Source organism: Dromiciops gliroides, chromosome 2, assembly GCF_019393635.1.
Source record: "Dromiciops gliroides isolate mDroGli1 chromosome 2, mDroGli1.pri, whole genome shotgun sequence".
Lineage (NCBI taxonomy): Eukaryota > Metazoa > Chordata > Mammalia > Microbiotheria > Microbiotheriidae > Dromiciops > Dromiciops gliroides.
Window position 1 is genome coordinate 513,315,970 of NC_057862.1, and position 24,370 is coordinate 513,340,339.

Sequence of the window (24,370 nt, forward strand, 5' to 3'; positions counted from 1 at the left end):
ACATAGGGAGACCTAAACTTAAAAAAAAAAAAAAGGACTTAGTAAAAACTTGCTAATTGTTTTTAAATATTTGAAGAACTATCATGTGGAGTAGTAATTAGGGTTTTTTCTTTTTTTTTTTTTCTGTTTGGCCCCAGAGAGAAAAATACGTACAATGGGACCTCTGAATATAGTACATTCTGCTGGTCAATCAGTCTTATTTTTAGGAAGCCAACAGTTGGCACTTCACAGCCTTCACCTTTTGGTCCTAGTTTTGCATTTGAGGCTATGTAGAATTTTTTACATTGGAGTTCAAGTAGCTAAATAGAACTTCCCTACCAACTCTTCTTTTTTTAACTTAAATGCTCCCAATTCCTTCAACCAGTCATTATGTCATGAGCTCCTGATGATTTTTAAAAATTTTCTCCTTTGGATATTCTCCAGCTTATCAATGTCTTTTCCTAAAATATAGTGCTAAGAACTGAACTCAATGCCCATAGACATGATTTGAAGAGGACAGAAAGTCTAAAGAGATAATCACTTCTTCAATCCTGGAAATTATTCTTCCATTTATATAATTTGATTGTAATTAATTTTTTTTAAAAAAATCACATCATATTATTGACTCATATTGAGCTTGAAGTCCAATAATAACCTCTGACCTACTCCATATGAACTTATATAAGTTGTTTTTTTTGGTTTTGTACTTGTGAAGATTTTACTCACACCCAAGAGTAAGACATTCCATTTTTCACTATTATATTTCATCTAATTAAATTTGAGTCAGTATTTTATTCTGTCAAGATCTTTTTTTGGATGTTCACTCTCATTCAAGATTATATCTACTCCTTTTGCCATCATGTGTTCTACAAATACAATAATCATGATACACACACAATCTTTTACAGAGTCATTGGCTAAATTATTAAGCAGCATAAGCAGAGACCTCCTTCTAGCATAATATCAAAACACTTATGACTAAAGTTTGGGGCAAGCAATTCAAACAGTTCGGAGTATAACTGTCTTTACTATTATCTTTTCTACAGTTCTCCATATTTTTTCAGGAACAGCAAGGAAAACTTTGTCCAATATTTTGCTAAAATATATAAAATATAACTCTAATCCTATAATTTCCTATAAAACAATGCTAATCCTATAAAAACAACATGGTTAATTTAATATGATCTCTTCTTTGTGATGACAAGTTGACTGTTTCTTGGGTGTTCCCTAACCATTTTTCTCATAACACATTCTAGAAGTTTGTTAGAAATGTAGATAAAACACACATTGACACTTTCTCCCTCCCTCTCTCTCTCTCATTCTTTCTCTCCATTAAACATCTTTGATTATATGTTCTGCACCTGTCTTAAAATCTAAATTGGTCAATGAGGTTCTCCCCCCCACCAAAGATACATGGCAAATGAGTAACAGAGATGGGTCATGAATCTAGCTATCCTAAATGCATGTCTAGTCTATTTATTGCTCCATTACAATGTCTGACATGGATAAAGAAAAGCAATATAGAAGTTTGAGTCTATATTTCCTTTACATTTTTAGAGGTAGAAGTGGTGTAAAAATTTGATGAAAAGTAATAATAATACCAGAGAAGTTATGAGGCCATTTAAAAAATAATGATCTGGCCCAGCATATATGGAAACAGATCCAGAAATATGGTTCATTTATTGGTCCCCAAACACACATAACCATACTTCTCCTCTCTTTAGGTAAATGTCAACATGATACTGGCTTCTTTTTGTAGCTCAAAATATCCTTTTGTTTCTAGAGATGAGAGAGCATACTTCCAAATCACACCTGATCTTAAGTCTTGGGAAAAGACTAACTACCTTTTTACCTCCTGACTTTATAAGCTCACAGCATTACTTCTCAATGATCACTTTGCTGCCTGCTGCTGTCTAGTGCTCCCTTGTATAGCTGCCAAAAATGGAATTTGGCTTGTCGCAGTACTTTCAGACAGATACAGGGAGCTGGACTCACTCTCTGTGCAGGCGAGATGGCCAACTGCTCCTGCCTAGTTTAGAAATAAATGTCATCTGGAGGATGGATGTGGAAGCATGACACAGTCTAGCCTTGACAATTTCAGAATTTCAGAATCTGAGCTACATATGGGACCTTAAAGCCCCTCTTTTGCGTATGCAACTTATAAATTGCAGAATAGTTGTCCATCAACATTGATAGAAATAATTTCCCCACTGGAATTTCCCTATACAAATTAAATTATAGTTCTTGACCTCCTCCACCCCAGTGCTTCTCAATATTTTAGTACACATAGCTACATGTGCATTTCAAAATACCCTTGATATTAAATTGTGCATACTTGTAGACCCAGTAATACTGCTTCTAGGGTCTATTCCACAAAGGCTTCAAAGAAAGAGGAAAAGAAAATATAAGTGTAGAAATATATTTATAGCAGTTCTTTTTTGTGGTGACCAAGAACTAGAAACTGAGTGGATACTCCTCAATTGAGCAATGGTTAAATAACCTGTGGTGTATGGATGTGATGCTATAAGAAATGATGAAGGAAATGGCTGCAGAAATTAAAAAAAAACAACTTGTGAACACTTGTATGAACTGATACAAATTGAAATGAAAAGTATCAGAACAATTTATTTAATAGGAGCAATACTGTAAATATAATCAACTATTATCATTGTAAAAATAATCAATTTAGTAACTATTTAACAGGATAACCTACTACAATTTCAAAAGACTCATGATGAAATACACTATCCAGCTTTTGAGAGAAAACTGAAAACTCAGAGTACAAATTGAAACATCTTTTTAGATCTTTCTTTTTCTTCCTTTGTTTTACATGACTTCATACATGTAATGGGTTTCATATTGTCTTCTCCATGGGTAGGGAGAGGAAGAGAACTTGTAATGAAAATAAAATTGAATAAAAATACCAATTTTAAAATAGCCTTATAAAGTAAATAAGATAAGAGATATTAATGCATTTTATATTTAGAGAAAGTGAGGCTGATGTCCAAAGTAAAGTAGCCAGCTAGTGATAGATATAAAATTAAAGCTTAGAAATAAGGCTAATTTAGGGTAGTGGTCCATCTTTAGCAATAGGCTATATTACTGTAAAGTTAATGACAAAATCAATTACAGTCATCTGCACTACCAATTATTAATTTATCCTACACATTGCACATAAAATCTGGTGGTAATTAGATACCTAGTTACATAGTAGCTTTGAGACCTTACTGTATTACTAGTTCATAACTACTAGTTAACTAACTTTTTTCTCTATAATTCTCAGGTAAGCATCACACAGAGGTTAGGTGGTTCATATTGTAGATATCTACTGAGAGCACACATAAGTCTAAATAAAGAACATAGAAATTTTAGTGTATCAATTTCACCTTGCTTGAATGTATTATAGGCAAAGGCATATAAACTGGAAACAATTTATTGAAGATATGAATTGTAGAAAGGAAAAAAAGATATGGTACCAAAAACCAAAGGCTCATTTCATCATATTTGGCCTTTACCCCTAAATTGGTACAAGATTTCTTTATGGAGGAATCATTTAAAAGAAATTGCATTTTATCAGAGGAACAGAATGTACATATATAGATAGATATAAAATAAATACAAAGTAAATGCATGGTAATTTCTGGAGGCACTAGTATCTGGGGGATTAGGAAAGGCTTCATGGAGGAGGTGGCCCTTTATATTGAGCTTTGAAGGAGGCTAGGGATGCCCAGAGAGAGAAATGAGGATGAAGTTTATTTCTGGTTTTGAACATGTGAAGTTCGAGATGCCTCCAGGCATTTGCAACAGCAACTAGATGAAAGATGGAATGTCTTGTGTGAGGGGGCAGTGAATATGTTAGTTTGGCTGGACCATAAAGTACATAAAATGAAATAGTTTAGAGCCATATTCTTTAAAATTCATAAAGAGAAGTTACATTTTATCTATTCTAGCAAAATATTGGACAAAGTTTTTCATGTTGTTACTGAAAAATATGAACTCTAGAATTTACCTATGTTGTTGTTGGGGCAGCCGGGTGGTATGGTGAATAGAATGTCATGACTGAAGGCAAGAGGATTCAACTTCATGAGTTCAAATCTAGCCTCAGACACTTAGTAGCTTTGTGACTTTGAGCAAGTCATTTAACCCTGTTTGCCTCAGTTTCTTTATCTGTAAAATGAGCTGGAGAAATAGCAAATCTCTCCAGTATCTTTGCCAAGAAAATAAATTCCAGATGGGTCATGAAGAGTCAGACACAAAGAAATGACCAAATCACAAGTAATGTAGTCAAATGAATATATTCATAGCACCTCAGTTCAAATCCCAACACAATTGGTCAATAAATCTTATTAAGAGCTTACTATCCGATTGAATATGTAGGAGTGAGAGATAGTGAGGATTTGAGGATGGCACCTAGTATGGTATTTCCATTGACAGTGATATGGAAGTTAGGAGGGGAGGGAAATTTTCTACCCACAACACTGATAATTATTATTTGTATGAACCTGAATAAATCATTTAACTTCCTTGGGATTTATATTTCTTATTTGTAAAAATTAAGGGGTTAAGTCAATGATCTCTGAATTCTTTCCAGCTTTAAATCTCAAGAGTAATATGAATCATTAAATAAAAGAATAATGAGGGATTATTATTGTCTTCAATTCATAATAGAAAATATCTGTTGCTACCTGTGGATAAGTAAATATCTGGAAAATTTGATCTCCTGGAAACTATTATTGTACTATGATTTCATAATCATTCTACATTAGAATTTAAATGTACAGCTAGTCAATTATGAATTAAGTGACAACTTGGAAAATATCTCTAGGTGATAATTGGCCTCCTGAAGGGGTCTTTGAAGCTCATTTTACTTTTTTAGTTTCTCTGAAAATTTGTTATTTTTTTACTTAAGCAAATCACTGATCATTATAATGCACATGTGAAATCTTGCTAAGTTAATACAGACAAAATGAAGTGGTCCCAGAACAAATATTCCTATAGTCAAAGAATAACAACACTCACTTTTCAGAGATAATCTATTTCAGTCATCTATTTTTCTACATGAAGGAATTTAGTGTTAAGGAGGTAAATTGACTTGTCCAAAGTAACCAGATCTTGTATCTGAGAGTCCAGATTCTTGGTTCACATTCTTTTAAAAAATACAGGAATACTACTTTATTGGTGAATAGTATGTTCTAACATCCAATTTTTTTCCCCCCACAAAGTGATTGAAGTAATATACATGAAGAAATCTGCGCCAATAGAATAACTTGTATGATGAGGAGGGAATATATTATTGACATGTAGAATAGCCAGTACAGATATACAGGTAATAGTATACCATGTTTAGAGAACAGCAAGCAGTTTCAGTAGAATATAGATTTTCAAAAGGATAGCAATGCGTAATAACTATAAAAGCATGTTGGACCCACACTTTTGCTTTAAAGGCCAAACGGAGGAGGTTTTTATTTTATTCTAAAAGCATCTGAGAGGCATGGGTGGTTCTCTAATGAACAACATATTTGGTAAGAGATATATGTTAGGGGGCACTTAGGTGGTGCAGAGGATAAAGCACCAGCCCTGGATTCAGGAGGACCTGAGTTCAAATCCGGCCTCAGACACTTGACACTTACTAGCTGTGTGACCCTGGGCAAGTCACTTAACCCTTACCCCCCCCAAAAAAAAAACGAATTATACTTTAGGGATATTAATTTTCCCCTGGTATGGAAAATATATGAACTAGAGGAGAAAATGACAGCAGAAAATTTGAATGAGACCATTGCAATAATTCAGTTGAAGTGTAATATGAGCCTCAATTAACATGGTGACCATATGAATTGAGAGAAGATTATGGATGTGAGATATTTGTCAAAAAGACTTGGAAATTGGACTTGGAAAGAATCAAAAAGACTTGCAAATTGAATGGGCATAGAGAGTAAAGAATAAGGAAGAGTCAGGAAACTCCAAGGCCACGAAATTGAATGACCAGAAGAATGGTCACATCTTCATCACAAAGAAGGATTAGGAAGAATTGGGCTTTGAAAAGAAAAGATAAAAAATTTCTCTTATGAACTTGCCAAATTCAAGATACCTACCAAACAATTCATTTCCCCCTTAATTTTCTAGTTCTACTATCTAGTCCTAATTCCTTTCAGCTTCTGTTATAGGCCTTATTTTGCAAATCTTAGTGGACTAAGTATTTGAAATAAATCTGACTTTCTTTTCTGCTTGTTATTATTATTGTGAGTTATGTGCCCCCTTTCTCTCAAATCATTTCAGTAAGAAAATGTTTGGCTAGCTCCACTGCTAAACATTCATCTAATTGAAAGAAAAATTGTAATTACTGAAGCATGTTGCAAAATGTACTAGAAATGGCAATTTTGTATTAAAGTGGGGTATTGATATGAAGCCAACCTTTATGAAATCAGAATGACTAGGAAAAAATACATTCTCATCTGATACATATATAGTCCATTAGGTTTAAATTACTAAACCACTTCACATTTAACATAACACTCTTTTTGGCATATTACATCATTCACTACATTTAGATTGCCTTTACTGTAGCCATGGTAACCTGCTTAAAACATAGCTGAGTCTGTAACTTCCCTCCCTGTGAAATGAAAACAAGGACAATCACATTAGTGTTCCTCATCAATTATACAACACTGGATCTTATAGGGCCTGAATGTACCTCCTTATTTATTCCAATCTTTTAAAAAATTACTATTGGTAAATAATATGTGCTACTGTCCAAATTAAATTTTATGTTTTTCATGACCATTCCAAAGTGATTGAAGAAACCTGCACCAGTGGGGTAATTTGTACCATGATGACAACAACATAAAAAAATTTGGCATTTGCAGAGGCAACAAAACATTAATTGGATATAGGGACCATGACTTTGATTAATTACAATGACCAAGCTTTGATGAAACATATTCCCCTCTCCTCTGTTGAAAGAAGGGATAATTTGAAAGTGAAATGATACAGATGATGTTATACCTTGTTTCACTCTTTTTTGCAGGGAGTGGTTGTTATTGTTGTTGTTTGCTTATTTCCTTTTTACATGGAAGAGTTCAACAAGAATCCTTTATGTATTTTATAGACATACATATGTACGTTTATATCTGTATATAGACTGAACATGTGATTTCACCTATATTGGGAATTTGCAGGTGAAGAAAGCATCCTTACCAAAACAGAATGGCTCTTTCTGCAAATTATAATCTTAGAAAGTTGCCTAAGAGCAATGAGAGGTTAAGTGACTTGCCCAGTATCAAATAATCCAGTAGTAAGAGGTGGTCATGCAAGCCTTGAACCCAGGTCTTCTTTTTTTTTTTTTTTTTGGTAAGGCAATTAGGGTTAAGTGACTTGCTCAGGGTCACACAGCTAGTGTCAAGGGTCTGAATCCAGATTTGAACTCAGGTCCTTCTGAATCCAAGGCCGGTGCTCTATCCACTGTGCCACCTAGCTGCCCCAAACCCAGGTTTTCTTAACTCTGAAACCAGGTCACTATCCACTTATACATAAAAAGATCAATGAAGTTTCCTCCAAATGACTGTTAGTATCATTACTAAGAGTACTATTAGTATTCTAAAAGTTATAGACAGATCCCTGATTTCTTTTTTTTTGGGGGGGGTTGTTTTTTGTTTTTTAATAAGGCAAATGGGGTTAAGTGATTTGCCCAGGTTCACACAGCTAGTAAGTGTGAAGGGTCTGAGGCCGGATTTGAACTCAGGTCCTGCTGAATCCAGGGCTGGTGCTCTATCTGCTGTGCCACCTAGCTGCCCTGATACCTGATTTCTGAAAAAATATACAACTTATGTTTAGAGTAATGAATTTGGAACAATATAAAGGAGGGATATAGTGTTGGCAAGTGCTTCTTTTGCCAAATCAAAATGTAATATTTTTTTTCAAAGAAATAAAACTCTTAGAATAACAACAAAAATGATTCCACTCAGTCTTATTGAAGCATTATAACTTCAGCTGGTTTCTTATTGATATGTAGTAGGCCTTAGAATGGCACATCTACTTAAAAGACTATTCAGTATTTCCTTATGTTTTAAGAACAGATGAACCATTTAAAGTCTCTACTTGAGATTATTAATGTTTTAGTGGGGCAGGTAGGTAGCTCAGTAGATAAAGGGTGGGGTCTGAAGTGAGGAAAACTCATCTTCCTGAATTCAAATCTGACTTCAGATCTTTACTAGTTGTGTCACACTGGACAAACTATTTAGCCCTGTATACTTCAGTTTCTTCATCTGTAAAAATGAGCTGGAGAAGAAAATGACAAACCTTTCCAATATCTTTGCCAGAAAACCCCAAACGGGGTCATGAAGTCAAACATAACTTACAAGACTGAACAATAATCTTTAAATATCATTCAAAGTCCTGTCAGAAACATTTTTTTTCTTTTGAAGAGCTACCATACACTTTCCAAAGAGTTAAATCATGTGGTTTTTTTTATAATGTATTTTAAATGTACTTTTACAGATTTAAAGAAAATTAATTTAGGACTAAAATCCCAAGACTATTTTAACTTCTCACCGAAATGTAATGGTATGAAGAACATGTTATTTAAAAATTGTCACATAACTATAATTATGTGCTAAATTCATCAAGAAATCATCATTACAATTGAAAATACCACCTAACTTTTTAAGTTTGGTCTGAGAATAAAAGTTTCCATCCTATTGTTTTTTAACACTTTTTTTTTCAGATTTTTAATCTAAATATATATAGTGTAATTTTCCTTTGTGTGCAGAAGTTATACAACTACTTTTTCACTTCATGCGTTATTTTATCATTTTTTATTTGTTTTATTATTTCCTTGACATCATTTAGTATCTTTTGTTCACCATGCCTATAATAAACTACTTCATCACTTCTTTACCTGAATATCTTATGAAACTTTTAGTTTCTTTAAAGGTTCAGCTTACAAGCTTCTGGATTCCTCCAAGGTCTAGGGCCTTCCTTCTCTCCCAATACCTTGTATCTATATCATATATACCTATATGTATATGTTATCTTCTCTGATCAAATGCAAGCTCTTTGAGGGTAGGGAGTTTTTCATTTGTGCCTATGTATCTCCAGGACTTAAGATAATTTCAGTCTTGTAGCAATTGTAGCAGCTAGATGACAAAGTAGATAGGGCTCTGGCCCTGGAGTCGAGAGGACCTGAGTTCAAATCTCACCTCAAACACCACCTGTGTGACCCTAGGCAAATCACTTAAGCCCAAATGCCTTAAACGTCTGGGGCCATCTCTAGTTGTACAGATATATATCTTGCCACTAAACCCAGATGGCTCTGGAGGAAAGAGAGAGGTTGGTGACATTGCACAGCTTTCTCTCACTTAAATCCAATTCAGTGCAATTCATGACATCACCTTGATGTCATGGTCCTCTTTGAGACTGAAGGACAAATAACAACAACGAGTTGGAATGGTCCATGATATTTAAATGTTATCATGCAGTTGTTACTACATAAATCCTTGTGGGCTGAATGATTTTCTGGTGCCTATCTGTAAGACAACTGTGAGAAGTGTGGATATAAATGGTTTGTAGCCACAATGCAAAATAAAGGAAACTAGTCAGCATACATGTGAAAACCTAATCCTCTTTACTTCTAACTGAGTAAATAATCCATCAAATTTATCAAAATCAGAGGAAGAAACATCTTAAGAATCTGAAGTAATAGAGAGGAAAGAAACAAAGTTCACATCATTCTTCCTTTCCTTTGATTCTTGAAATATACTTGCTATAATAGATTTTTTGGGACAAGGTCAAGAGAAGCAGGTTATAGTCCCACATATGCAGTCAATGGAGGTAGGGACAGGGTTTTTTTAATGGCAAAGGACCTTTATACCATACATTTTATTATACTTTTCATCTGGTCTTCCCAGTACTAGTACTTTTAAGTAACTCTACTATATATTTCAGCTGACAAACTACTTATGCAATTTATAAGAATTTTGAGAAAATTTTAGGGGGGCCCTACCCTCATCTGATCCCTGTAACCCTTCTGACCCCTATAAACACCCAAATAAGAGGTTCACCTGGAAAAGGGCAAGCATAAAGGGGCAGCTAGGTGGAACAGTGGATAAAGCACTGGCCCTGGATTCAGGAGGACCTAAGTTCAAATCTAGGCTCAGACACCTGACACTTACTAGTTGTGTGACCTTGGGCAAGTCACTTAATCCCCATTGCCTCAAAAAAAAAAGGGCAAGCATAGTCTGGGGTGAAGAGACAAGAAGTAACATTAGAAGTTCAATGTCAGAAAAAAAATGAAGATCAGAGAAGCGTATGCCAAATAATTGATTACAAATCCTTTCTCCTTGAACTTTCTCCTTGACTTTCAGAAAGAAAGGACTGAATGAAAATCATCTTTCCACCTTCTCTCCCTTCCCTTCTAATGACTGAATTCTTCTATAACTTCTAGAATGCTCTTTCTTTTGTATAGATTTTTTTTGGGGGGGCAGGGCAATGAGGGTTAAGTGACTTGCCCAGGGTCACACAACTAGTAAGTGTCAAGTGTCTCAGGCTGGATTTGAACTCAGGTCCTTCTGAATCCAAGGCTGGTGCTTTATCCACTGGGCTGCTTAGCTGCGCCCTTGTGTATAAATTTTGGGAAGTAATTACTCTGCTCAAAAAATCTTTAGTGGCCCAATGAGTATAAATTTACTCAAACTCATCTATTGTCAGTCCTCCACAATTTGGTACCACCTGACCTCTTTTATCTTGCTATAATATTACTGCTTTCTTTTTACAATTTAATCTAATCAACCTGGATTATTCTTCGGCTTTTCTCTCATAAAGAAAAAAAATAAAGAAGAAAGAATCTGCTTAACACAAATAAAACACAAGTGAGCAGAATATATAATGCTTCAGCTGGAGTATAAAAAAAGCAGGGATAGCATTCCTTATCTCAGGACAAAGCAAAGGAAAAAAATAGTTCTAATTAAAAGAGATAAAGAAGAAAACTACAAATTGCTAAAAAGTATGATAGATAATGAAGTAACATCAGCAATAAACATGTATGCACCAAGTGGTATAACATCCAAATTCTTAGAGAAGTTAAAGGAGTTAGAAGAGGAAATAGATAGCAAAACTAAACTAGTTGGGGATCTGAATCTTCCCCTCTCGGAATTAGATAAATATAACCACAAAATAAATGAGAAATAAGTTAAAGAAGTGAACAGAATGTTAGAAAAAAATAGATATTATAGATCTCTGGAGAAAATTGAATGGGGATAGAAAGGAATATACCTTTTTCTCAGCAGCACGTGGTACATATTCCAAAATTGATCATGTATTAGGACACAAAAACCTCATAATCAAATGTAGAAAGGCAGAAATATCAAATTCATCCTTCTCAGATCATTATGTAATAAAAATTATGTGTAATAAAGAGCCATGAAAAGATAGACTGAAAATTAGTTGGAAACTAAGTAATCTAATTCTAAAAAATGAGTGAGTCAAACAACGAATCATAGCAGCAATCAATAACTTCATTCAAGAAAATGACAATAGTGAGACACCATAAAAAAACCTATGGGATGCAGCAAAGGAAGTCTTTAGGGGAAATTTTACATCTCTAAATGCTTACATGAATAAAAAAGAGAAAGAAGAGATCAATGAATTGGACATGCAACTAAAAAAGCTAGAAAAAGAACAAATTTTAAATCCCCAATTAAATACTAAACTCAAAATCCTGAAAATCAGAGGAGAAATTAATAAAATTGAAAGCAAGAAAACTATAGAATTAATCAATAAAACTAAAAGCTGGTTTCATGAAAAAAATCAATAAAATAGATAAAGCTTTGGTTAATTTGATTTAAAAAAAAGAAAGAAGAAAAACAAATTACCAGTATCAAAAATAAAAGGGGTGAATTCACCATCAATGAAGTGGAAATTAAAGTAATAATTAGGAACTATTTTGTCCAACTGTATGACAATAAATTTGATAATAAAAAAGAAATGGATAAATATTTATAAAAATACAAATTACCCAGGTTAACTGAAGAGGAAATAAAATCTTTAAATAAGCCTATATTAGAAAAAGAAATTGAACAAGACATTAATGAACTCCCTAAGAAAAAATCTCCAGGGCCAGATGGGTTTACAAGTGAATTCTACCAAACGCTGAAAGAAAAATCAATTCCAATATTATACAAATTATTTAGAAAAATAAGTGGAGTTCTACCAAATTCCCTTTATGACACAAATATGGTGTTGATACCAAAACCAGGCAGAACCAAAACAGAGAAGTAAAATTAGAGACCAATTTCCCTAATGAATATTGAAGCAAAAATCTTAAATAAGATATTAGCAAAGATATTACAGCAAGTGATCATGAGGATAATACACTATGACCAGGTGAGATTTACACTAGGAATGCAGGACTGGTTCAACATTATGAAAACTATCAATATAATCAACCACATCAACAAGAATACTACCCAAAATCATATGATCATCTCAATAGATGTAGAGAAAGCTTTTGATACAATACAGCACTCATTCCCAATAAAAACACTAAAGAGCATAGGAATAGGTGGAGCTTCCCTTAAAATAATAAGTAGTATCTACCTAAAACCATCAGCAAACATTATATGTAATGGGGATAAGTTAAAGGCATTCCCAATAAAATCAGGAGTGAAATAGGGATATCCATTATCACCTCTATATTTAATATTGTACTTGAAATGTTAGGTTTAGCCATAAGAGATGAAAAAGGAATTAAAGGAATTAGAACAGACAAAGAAGAAACAAAACTTTCATTCTTTACAGATGATATGATGGTATACTTAGAGAATCCTAGAAAATTAACTAAAAAAGTACTTGAAACAATTAACTCCTGCTCCTCCTTAAATCATACCACCTGGGACCTGCTGAAGGGATAGTGCAGCCTGAAAACAGTAAGGAGCTAAAGTCAAGTAAAAGAAAGGCAATATGAGCAGACAGAGAAATGTGAGGACCATAGAAAGTTTTTTAGTAACAAGGAAGATCGAGGTGCACCCTCAGAGGAAGATTTCAACATCAGGGCCCCTATATCTAAAGCTTCCAAGAAAAATATGAATTGGTCTCAGGCAATAGAGGTGTTCCAAAAGGGCTTTGAAGATAAAGTTAGAGAGGTAGAGGAAAAAATTGAAAGAGAAATGAGGGTGATGCAGGAAAGGCATGAGAAAAAAGTCAAAAGATTGAAAAGATCAATAATTTTTTTTTTGACAGGGCAATGAGGGTTAAGTGACTTGCCAAGGGTCACACAGCTAGTAAGTGTCAAGTGTCTGAGGCTAGATTTGAACTCAGGTCCTCCCGAATCCAAGGCCAGTGCTTTATTCACTGAGTCACCTAGCTGCCCCTCAACAGCTTGAAAAGCCAAATGGAAAAGCTCTCTGATGAAAATAATTGCCTAAGAATTAGGACTGAACAAATGGAAGCCAGTAACTTTATGTGAAACCAAGACACAATAAAGCAAATCCAAATGAATAAAAAAATAGAGGGCAATGTGAAGTATCTTCTGGGAAAAACTGATGATCTGGAAAATAGGTCCAGGAGAGATAATTTGAAAATTATTGGTCTACCTGAAAACCATGATCAAGGAAAGAGCTTAGACATCATCTTCCAAGAAATTGTCAGGGAAAACTGCCCTAATATTCTAGAAGCAGAAGGTAAAATAGAAATTGAAACAATCCACCAATTACCTCCTGAAAGAGATACCAAAAGCAAAACTCCCAGGAATATTATAGCCAAATTCCATAGCTTCCAGATCAAGGAGAAAATATTCCAAACTGCGGAGCCCCAGTCAGGATAGCACAAGATCTAGCATCTTTTACATTAAAGGACTAGAGGGCATGGGATATAATATTCCAGAGGGCAAAGGAATTGGCATTACAACCAAGAATCACTTATCCAGCAAAACTGTGTATAATCTTTCAGGGGAAAAAAATAGGTCTTCAATGAAAAAGAGGATTTTCAGGTATTCATGATGAAAAGACCTGAACTGAATGGCAAATTTGACTTTCAAATACAAGACCCTAGAGAAGCATAAAAAGTGGATTTGGGGGACATACCTGGGGTCATGCAGTGAGTGATTGTCTTGTGCCTGAGGCTAGGTTTTGGCTGTGGTCCCCCCTGGGCCTGGGGCAGATGCTTTGTCCACTTTGTCACCTAGGTGTCCCATGATGACAATTTTAGGATAAAATTGAGGGGTGAGAGGAATGCACTGGGATAGAGGGAAGGGAAGAGGTAGCCTGGGGCAAAATCCCACATGAAAGAAACAGGAAAGGGTTTATGGAGTGGGGAAAGAGATGGGAGAGGAGCAGGGCAGTACATGAACTTTACACTCATCAGAATAGGTTCAAAGCACTTAACCTCATTAGAGGAGGAATTAACACACACATACCCAATTGGGTGGAGTAATCTATTTTAATCTGGGCACTAAATGAGCCTAGCACTCATTAGAATTGGCTCAAAGACCTTAATCTCATCAGAATGGGCTCAAGGAGAGAATAACATAAACACTCAATGGCATGGAGTAATCTCTATAACCCTGCAGGAAAATAGTAGGAGAAGGGAATAAAGAGAGAGGGGCAAAAGAAGGGAGGGCAGATTGGGGGAGGGGATAGACAGAAGCAATCCCCTTTGAAGAGGGATAGGGTGAAAGAAGATAGATAATAGAATAAATATCATGGGGAAGGGAATAGGATGGAGAGAAACAGTTAACAATAGTAATTGTAAAAAAGAGAAAAGGGGGGAAAATTGTACAAAAAATATTTATATCAACTCTTTGTGGTGGCTAAGAATTAGGAATCAAGGGAATGTCCATCAACTGAGGAATTACTGAAGAAGCTATGGTATATGATTATAGGGGAAAGGTATTGTGATATAGGAAATGACAAACAGGATGATCCCAGAAAAACCTGGAAAGACTCATGAATTGATGTATAGTGAAGTGAGCAGAACTGGGAGGACATTGTGCATAGTTACAGCAGTATTGTTTGATGAGCAATTGTGAATGATTTAACTATTCTCAGCAATATAATGATCCAAGACAATCCCAAATGACTACTGATGAAGCATACTATCCATTCCCATAGAAAGAACTGATAAAAAGAGCACTGGTAGATTGAACATTTATAGCATATACCAGATTGGTTGCTGTCTTGTGGGAGGGAGGGGGAAAGGAGGGAGAAAAATTTGGAATTCTAAATCTTATGAAAATGAATATTGAGAACTACCCTTATATGTAACTGGAAAAAATAAAATAAATATTTGTAAAAAAATAAATAAATAAAAATAAAGTAATAGTAGACTTTCAAGTAAAATACTTGTCTACTTGTTAAGCCAAAACCAGGAACTTTATGAACACAATTACAAAACATGTTTCACACAAATAAAATCAGATCTAAATAAACAGGAAAAACATCAATTGCTCATGGATAGGCTGAGCTAACATAATAAAAATGTCAATTTTACTTAAATTAATTTACTTATTCAGTGCCATACCAATCAGGCTACCTAAAATTATTTTACAGAGCTAGAAAAAATAATAACAAAATTCATCTGGAAGAACAAAAGGTCAAAAATACTAAGGGAACTATTGAAAAAATGCACAGGAAGGTAGGCTAGCTATACCAAGTTTGAAGCTTTACTATAAAGTGGCAGTCATCAAAACTATTTGATACTGGATTAGAAATAGAGTGGTAGATAAATGGAATAGGTTAGGCATAGGAGACATTAGTAAATGACTTTAGTAATGTACTGTTTGATAAGCCCAAATACTTCAGATTCTGGGATAGGAACTCAGTATATGACAAAAATTGTTGAGAAAACTGGAAGAAACTATGCATAGACCAAAATATTATGCCATATACTAAAATAAAGTTAAAATGGGTACATGATTTAGACATAAAAGGTGATACCATAGGTAAATCAGGAGAGGAAGGAATAGTTTACCTCTCAGATTTATGTGAGATTAGTTCATGACCAAACATGAGATAGAGAATATTATGAAATGCAAAATGGACGATTTTGATTACATTAAATTAAAAAGGTTTTATACAAATAGAAGCAATGCATCCAAAATTAAAAGGGAGGCAGAAAGCTGTGAGATAATTTTTATAGCCAGTATTTCTGATAAAGGCCTCATTTCTAATATATATCAGGAACTAATTAAATATATAAGAATCTAATCTTTCCCCAATTGAGAAATGGTCAAAGGATATGAATAGGCAGTTATCTGATGAGAAAAATCAAAGCTCTCTATTGCCATATGAAAAAATGCTCTTAATCACTACTGATTAGAGAAATGCAAATTAAAACAATTCTGAGGTACCACCTGGCACCTATCAGATTGTTTAATATGACAAAAAGGGAAAATAATAAATCTTGGAGAAGCTGTGGAAAAATTGAAACACTAATGCATTGTCGGTGGAGCTGTGAATTGCTCCAACCATTCTGGAACTCCAACAATTTGGAACTATGCCCAAAGGGCTATAAAGCTGTGCCCTTTGGCCCAGCAATACCATTATTGGTTCTTTTTCTGAAAGAGATCATAAAAAAGGGAAAAAGATCTACATGTATAAAAATATTTATAACTGCTCTATTTGTGGTGGCAAGGAATTGGAAATTGAGGGGATGCCCATCAATTGGGGAATGGCTGAACAAGTTGTGGTATATGCATGTAATGGAATACTATTGCGTTGTAAGAAATGATAAGCACGTGGATTTCAGAGAAACCTGGAAGGACTTACATGAACTGATGCTGAGTGAGATGAGCAGAACCAGAAGAACATTGTACACAATATCAACAACGGTGTGTATTCATCAACTGTGATAGACTTGACTCTTCTCAGTAATACAATAGTCCAAGATACTTCCAAAGGACTCATGATGTAAAATGCTCTCCAAATCCAGAAAAAAAGGACTGTGGCATCTAGATACAGATTTAACCATACTATTTCTATTTTTTTTGTTGTTTTTTCTTTTTTTGAAGTTTTTCCCTTTTCCTCTGATTCTTCTTTCACAGAATGACTAATGTAGAAATATGTTTAATGTGATTGTACATATATAACCTATATCAAATTGCTTGCTCTCTTGGGGAAAGAAGAGGGAGTGAAGGGAAGGAGAAAAATTTGAAACCAGAAATCTTATAAAAACAAATATGGAAAACTATCTCTACATTTAACTAGAAAATAATAAAATAATTTTATGATAAAAATGATGACACTTCTCTAGTTTCAAAAAGGAAAATGTAAGAAAAAGAAGAAAAGATATAATGTCTATTTGGCCAGTAACATCATACATTGCTTAACATCAGATGTGTTTCAGTAAATAGTTTGAAAAAACTCAACTAGATTTCACTGTTTTCCTAACAACACATGAGATAACAATAATAGCACCCCCATATTTACATCATATCTTTAGAGTGAAACTCCAAAAACTTTGGATCTGTAGATAGTCTCTCAGATCACTTCTAGCACCATGATTATCTGGACCTTTCAGTATTACAAGGACTGGTCCTGTGCACAATCACTGGATCAACCTTATCCTTTGCTCATGTATATATGAATGCAGCCTTCTGCTTACCTCTACAGCAGGACAAAATAAATTATCCATTACTCAGGATTTGCTGAGGTAAAACCAAATAAATTAAAGAACTGATTACTCTGATATATTTGTGATAATATTTAAAAAGCTTTACTATTTTGCCTTATCTGCATAAATAAAATATTTATGCTTTTAGTTGAATTACTCATTTATAAATTTTTCCATCTATACACATACTCAGCTGTTCCTTCATTGCAACTATATCCCACATCTACTGAGATCAAATAATATTTTCAGTTTTACTCTGTATCTACTTTGTAATTATGACACCCAGTTTACTCACTTAGGGGTTCCTGATTGCCTTCTTAAGGTCTCTAAGTTACCAAGTTATCAGCTATGCATTTTTTTTAAATGTAGGTTGATGCCTACAACATATTGTTGAGAATCATAATTTCAAGTAATTTTTCACAATGTGGATGGCATATCCTTTGATACACAAATCACTGTCCAAACTGAACAAAATATAAGCAAATCCAAAACTATTTTCCTTTCAAAAGATAAATTCTAGACAACTGACATTTGTTTCACTGTTGTTAACTTGGGTTATTTGCTAAGGACTAGGTTCACATATTTGGTTTTTTTCTTGATCTTTAAAAAAATGACTTGGTGGAGGCTTATACTTATATTTTTATTCAGTCAATTTGTTTAATTTTGAAACACCTTTTCAGTCACATTCCACCCAGGTAGCAGAACCATTTGTGACATCATCTTTAAATCCAATAGGCAATCTCTATACATACAGATATCTCTGTTGCATGGACCACATGAACTCAAGGGAATAAAGGCAAAGAAACCAATTCCAGAGATGTCAGGTCCCACTTGTTCCTTTCTGTCCTTTTTTTTTCTTACCTCATTTCATTCCCAAATGGCACATAACCTCTCTCTCCTCTAGTGATTTCAAACTGACAGGTAGTGTGGATGGGACAAGGGATTGACAGATATCAGGAAGTTAATGTGTCACAGAGAGTTTTCAGATTCCCTTTCAAGTCTCACAAACAAGTACTATACTTGGACAAGGCCTCTAAAGTCAATACAATCTATTTATTGTTTCTTTTCATCAATCATGGATGATTAATTAATTATAAAACAATGAAAAATTTATTGTAGAATCCCTGAGAACTAGTTTATCAGTTATTATTTTAAAATTCCATGCTCATAATCCTTCCTGTACTTACCATATTGATGGTGCTTCTGTTCCACTGATCTCTAAGAAATCATAACCTTCTTCTAGCTGGAAGTCAGTAAAGACCAAAGCAATGGTATCTCCAGGCTCAGCAAGAATGGTCCATGTGCAGTCAGCATTATTGTCATATTCTGAAGGGAAATGAGGGCTAAAAATGGCACCACTTGTCCCTCTCAAAGTTCCACCACAAGCACCTTCAGCTAAGAGGAAGAAAGAAACAAAAGTTATTCAGATTTATAAGGACTAAAGTAATTTTAAAATCTTATAGTTTAAAATTCTACTGAACATTGAGATGAAAATATTTTAGCTTCATTTATTGCATTAGAAAAAATGATGTTCCTTCTTAAAACATGGAAGTCATTTGAATGTTACTTTATTTGTCCTAGATTGTTGTAGGTATGTCTGATTTGAAAGGCCTCAAAGAAATTATTGCCTGATTCATGAAAATGCTTATTTTAGGAAAGCTCTAAGGAGAGGATGGATAGAATACTAAAAGAGAAAACTTGGTTAAACATGAATCTTAATAATGAATGAATTCTCCAAAAAGAAAAAAGAAACATATTCAAATCTGAAATCAAGGTTTTAAAAGAATTTTAACCAAACTATAGTAATGCTATTAGGAAAGACTAAGCAAAGAAGTTTTTTGGGATTTTTTGGGGTTTTTTTGGTTTTGTTTTTTTGTGGAAGTGATCCAGGACTCTAGAAGTTTATGCCACTGGGATCACAGGCTCTAGCAGGCCTTAATCACCTAGAAAAGTTCTAGAAAAGCTAGAAAAGATGAAAGTCCTAGAAAAAGATCATGTCTACACTCTGAAGATCAAGCTAGGACAGTATAATGAATTTTGGCCACAGTGACTTATAATGCAGAGAAAAAGAGAGAATGAGAAAATGGGCATTGCTGAATTTATTTAAATTGAGATGGCATTTATTTTAAATATGGGAGGAGGAAGGGGAAAACAAAGTGATATATATTTATGTGTAAAGAACTTTGTTGAACACTTTATTTTTCTCAAGTTGCAATTTCATAAGACCTATGTAGTTAAGATTCTGAGAATGGCTCTGCAACTTACTGGTTTGGTAACGTTTAGCCAATTTGGCACACTTTCAGTGTCTCCTTCTATTCATGAGGGTGTCATACTAGATTATGTGCAAGTGTCCTTAGTCCAAAGATCCTTATAGGCCCTTTTCTTTCTAAGATTAGAAAGGGATAGAATTTTGATAATTATTTTGAGAGAAAGCTGAGATCCCAGTTCTCAGATGCAGACATAAGCTAGGATATGTGTACAGTTTTTTTGGTTTTGGATGTTTTTTTTTTAACTTCCAGAACACCTGAGAATGTCTCTCCCAGAAATTCTTCCCTTATGCTTAATTATGGAGCCCCCATCACCTGAGGTAATAAAAGTACCAGATGTCTATTATTTGCATTTAAGCAATATTTATTAACTTAGGATCCATGAATTTATGTCTTTTTGTAAAAATATGCACAAACATACACATATTATATATATATATATCACAAATACACATATACACACACATATACAACTATATTCTTATATATACAGATATATTTATATATATAGATAAAGGTATACTTTCTGCATCACAACTTTCCCCATTGCAGTTTCCATATACTGCAGATCAGCATTAGAAATTAAATGGAAAATTTGGGGGATTTTTGCAGAAACCACAGATGACATATGAAGGCCAGCAGATGACACAGAGCCTCTGACCAAAAACTTAACCTACATTTTACAATAAAGTACTCTAAATACCCCATAAAAGAAGTGGGAAAAAAAAAGATCAGACTTCTCTGGTAAAAAGGGAAGGCCAAAAAAATTTAGGCAGATTTTCCAGATTGCTGGAGTGTCATACCCTTAACCCTTGTGATCTGGAAGGGATAATTGTATACAGCTAGATGTCATGTGTGTGTGTATGTATGTATGTATGTGCATATATGTGTGCATAAATGGTTATGTTTTATGGTTGTAGTTATGTTTTTATAGTTTTATAGTTATGGTTGTAACTAGTTTTATATATGTATATATTTATATATAATTATAGTTATAGTTATATAGTTATATATAGTTTTATATATAGTTATATAGTCACACACATACATGTATGCATAATTATATAGTCTATATGTATAGTTATATAAGTATGTGACTACAAAAATATATGTGCATTACAATGTGGCATTATGTAACACTAATCATAAAATCTTCAGAAGGCTCCTCAGATTTTAGGGGAGCCCCACCCAGGCCTAGGGGAAAAGGTCAGGAAAGGACAGGAGCCTTTTCCTTGTCTGTGATAAGGGTGAATTACATGCCTTTCCTTTACCAAATAAACTATAGTACCTAGAAAAGGAAGGATAGAAAGTATATACCTTGGAGTAACTTAGCTATAAGCATGAGAGTGGGATGGGAAGGGAGAAGAAAGACAGTGAAGTCCAGAGAGATAGAGAAAGAGACATATGGTGATGGCTGGCATGAAACATTATTTTCCTCATATTTGCAATCATCACTGAGTTTTTATGACAGGAAGAACTTCAGTTCCTTATATAGCATTTTAGTAAAATGAGGTATATTTATGATAATGCTATGCTAAAAACCATAAAAGATTTATTGGGACTCTTTCCACTACTCCTCATGGAAAATATTATATAATATTATAATTATTATAATAATATATTACATAATAATTATAATAATCTTATTGATATAATCATTTAGCATTATACCTAGAGAAGGAAACATATATAATGCACATGACATTCATTGGTATGAAATTCAGTTTATTTTAAAAAATAAAACAAATTGTGGCAGGGCTGAAAGTATTTCTATGACAGGGATCAATTTAAACTATAAATTTACATTTTAAAAAATCCTTATTTACAAAGTAGAATTTAGATTCTACACTTCACAGTCTTTTATTCTGTTCTCTACAAAAAAATGTGACAGAATGGTACCTAATTACTGGGATGTCTGACATGAAACTTTGATCCTAGAAGGCCACTTTAATCAGTTTCAGATTAGAAAACAAATAACTCCAGAAAGGAGTTGATGATTCTCATATCACATTTTGAGAATGGGGGCGGGGTGCAAAAGGATTTAAATAAATAATTTGATTCTTTGGGTGGAAGTAATTTAGCTACTCATTTTGGTACTATTTAGACTTTATACTGAAATGATCTTGCATTCCATATATATGGCAAAAAATGCCAGAGACAAGTAGAATGGATTGAATAAGAGTTGCAAACTACCCTGGCTTTGAAGTATTTCTTTACATAATCCACAGAGCAGATAATAGCCTTGTTCAGTGAAGACAAAATTGACCCTTAAGGCTTGTGTTCATATTTAACCTCTGAACCTTACTATTTATATAACTGTAGGTAGATAAGTTGCTTAATTTACCTGAACCTCAGTTTCTTCATCTATAAAATGAAAGGGTGGCACTATGTATTCTCAAAAATTTCTTCTCGATCTAAATCTATGAAGGAAAGGGAAGGAAGTAAGCATTTATATAGCACCTACTATGTGCCAGGTTCTGTACTAAGCACTTTACTTATTTATTCCCCACAACATCTCTGTTGTGAGGTAGGTGTTGTTATTATCTCCATTTTTATAGCTGAGTAAACTGAGGCAAACAAATGTTAAGTTAATTGCCCAGGGTCACATAGCTACTTTGTGTCTGAGGTCAGATTTGGACTTAGGTTTCCTCAATCTTTACCCAGTGCTTTATTCACTGGATTGCCAGTTGCCTTGATCCTATAAACAATACACAAGTAAATACTTATTGAAACCATGCCCATTATACAATTACACTGGAATTGTCTATATACCTGTATTTCACAAGATAGATAGATAGATATCTTCAGTTCATTCTAAAAAGAGTTCAAGTGAAAACTAATATAAATCATTCTTGAAAATGCAAATCTTTGCAGTGTGAATAACAACAATGCTTTGGATAAAGTTGACCTCTATGATTTCATTGAAGCCCTTGAGAAAAATATTAACCAGCAAGAGCCAAAGAATAGCTTCCCAAAATACTCCTCTAGAGACCTCCTTCCAGATTGACAGTCATTGATGATTGGTCTTTAGGTCTCATCATTCAACCAATTGTATAATCAGTCTACTCAAATCTTACTACCTTGTCCACAAGTCAAACATGCAATATTTTATCTAATATCATGCTAATAGTTATATATACTATGTCTGCAGCATTCCACTGAGGTATCAATCTAGTGACCCTGATACCAAAAGGAAATGAGTTTTGTCTGTCATTACTTTTTCTTGATAAAACATTGATGATCTAGTGATTATCATTTTTTGTATTTTTAAAGCTCAAATTGGTTATATTCATCCCAATCATTCTATAATCTTGCTGAGAATTAAAACATTTGCTTTTAGCTTTTTGTGAAAATTAGGAAAACCATTCCCCTTCTAAAGTTTTTCAGCATCTCTTCCGATTCCCACTATGATTCCTTGGTTCACAGTGAAATTACTTTTCTCTTTCACAGAATCTGTTAGGGGTGGGGATGGTGGTATGTTTCCATTCCACTGAGACTATAAGCAATGTCTTTTAGGTTCAAATGAACTCCATATGATTATATGGGGAGAGAAGGGAATAAGCATTCATAGAGTATCTTGCTATGTAACAGGCACTGTGCTAAGCACTTTGACAAATATCTCATTTGACAGTTACAACAATCCTGTGAAGTAAGCAGTATTATTTTGTCCATTTTATGGTTGAGGAAACTAAGACAAAGGTTAAGTGATTTGCCCTGGGTCAAACAATCAGATTTGAACCTGGGTCCTCCTGACTCCAGATCCAGTAAACTGCACACTGTAGTATCAGCTGCCTCTGGATAAATGGACTGGATTTTACTGGATTTATAATGAATAACAAAGATAAAACAAAAAAAGTTTACAACTAAAATATTTTTTCAAGTAGAATAGACATGCATTCTAACTGTAGAGAACAGAATTTCTATGAAAGTGACTCCATTTATATAGTCTCTCATTAATGCACACAAACAAGTACAATATAGTTCAAAACTAAAAATTATGTCTTCTTTATCTAACGTTCTATGGAGCTGTATATAGGGAGATGCTTATCATGCTGAAGAAACTAATGAATATTTTGTTAAATGGAGGTCCTAGATGAAATTGTTCATAATATAATATTACAATTAGATTTCATTAGATGTAAAATCAAAGGACCTGAGCCCTATTCTTAACTTTGATTCATATTTGAGACAAAGCTGAACCTCAATTTCCTTATCTATAAAATAAGATTAATAATCCTCATGTCTCCTACTTCACTGAGTTGTTGAGGAAGAAAAATTATAAGTATTTATAAATTATAGTTGCATAGAAGTATGTGTCATTATCATTATGTTCCAGCCATTTATTATAATGAATACCTTTAAATTTTATTTATTATAGCTTAATACTTGATGATAATAGTATTATAATAGAGAATATTAATTAGCATGGAAGGTAAACATTAGGCTATAAAACTATTGACAGACATTTGGGTAAGTATTTTATGTCAAGCAAAGTCTAATAATTTTTCTTTCTGAAAAAAAAAATT

General features: G+C 33.8%; 1 protein-coding gene across 1 annotated transcript in view; it reads right to left on the minus strand.

The window, feature by feature from the left end:
- Positions 1–24,370, minus strand: part of CSMD1 (CUB and Sushi multiple domains 1) — a 2,580,735-nt gene that overhangs the window by 1,364,893 nt on the left and 1,191,472 nt on the right. Inside the window, 1 exon segment of the mRNA XM_043985743.1 lies at positions 18,765–18,972. Coding sequence (XP_043841678.1) covers positions 18,765–18,972 — 208 coding nt within the window.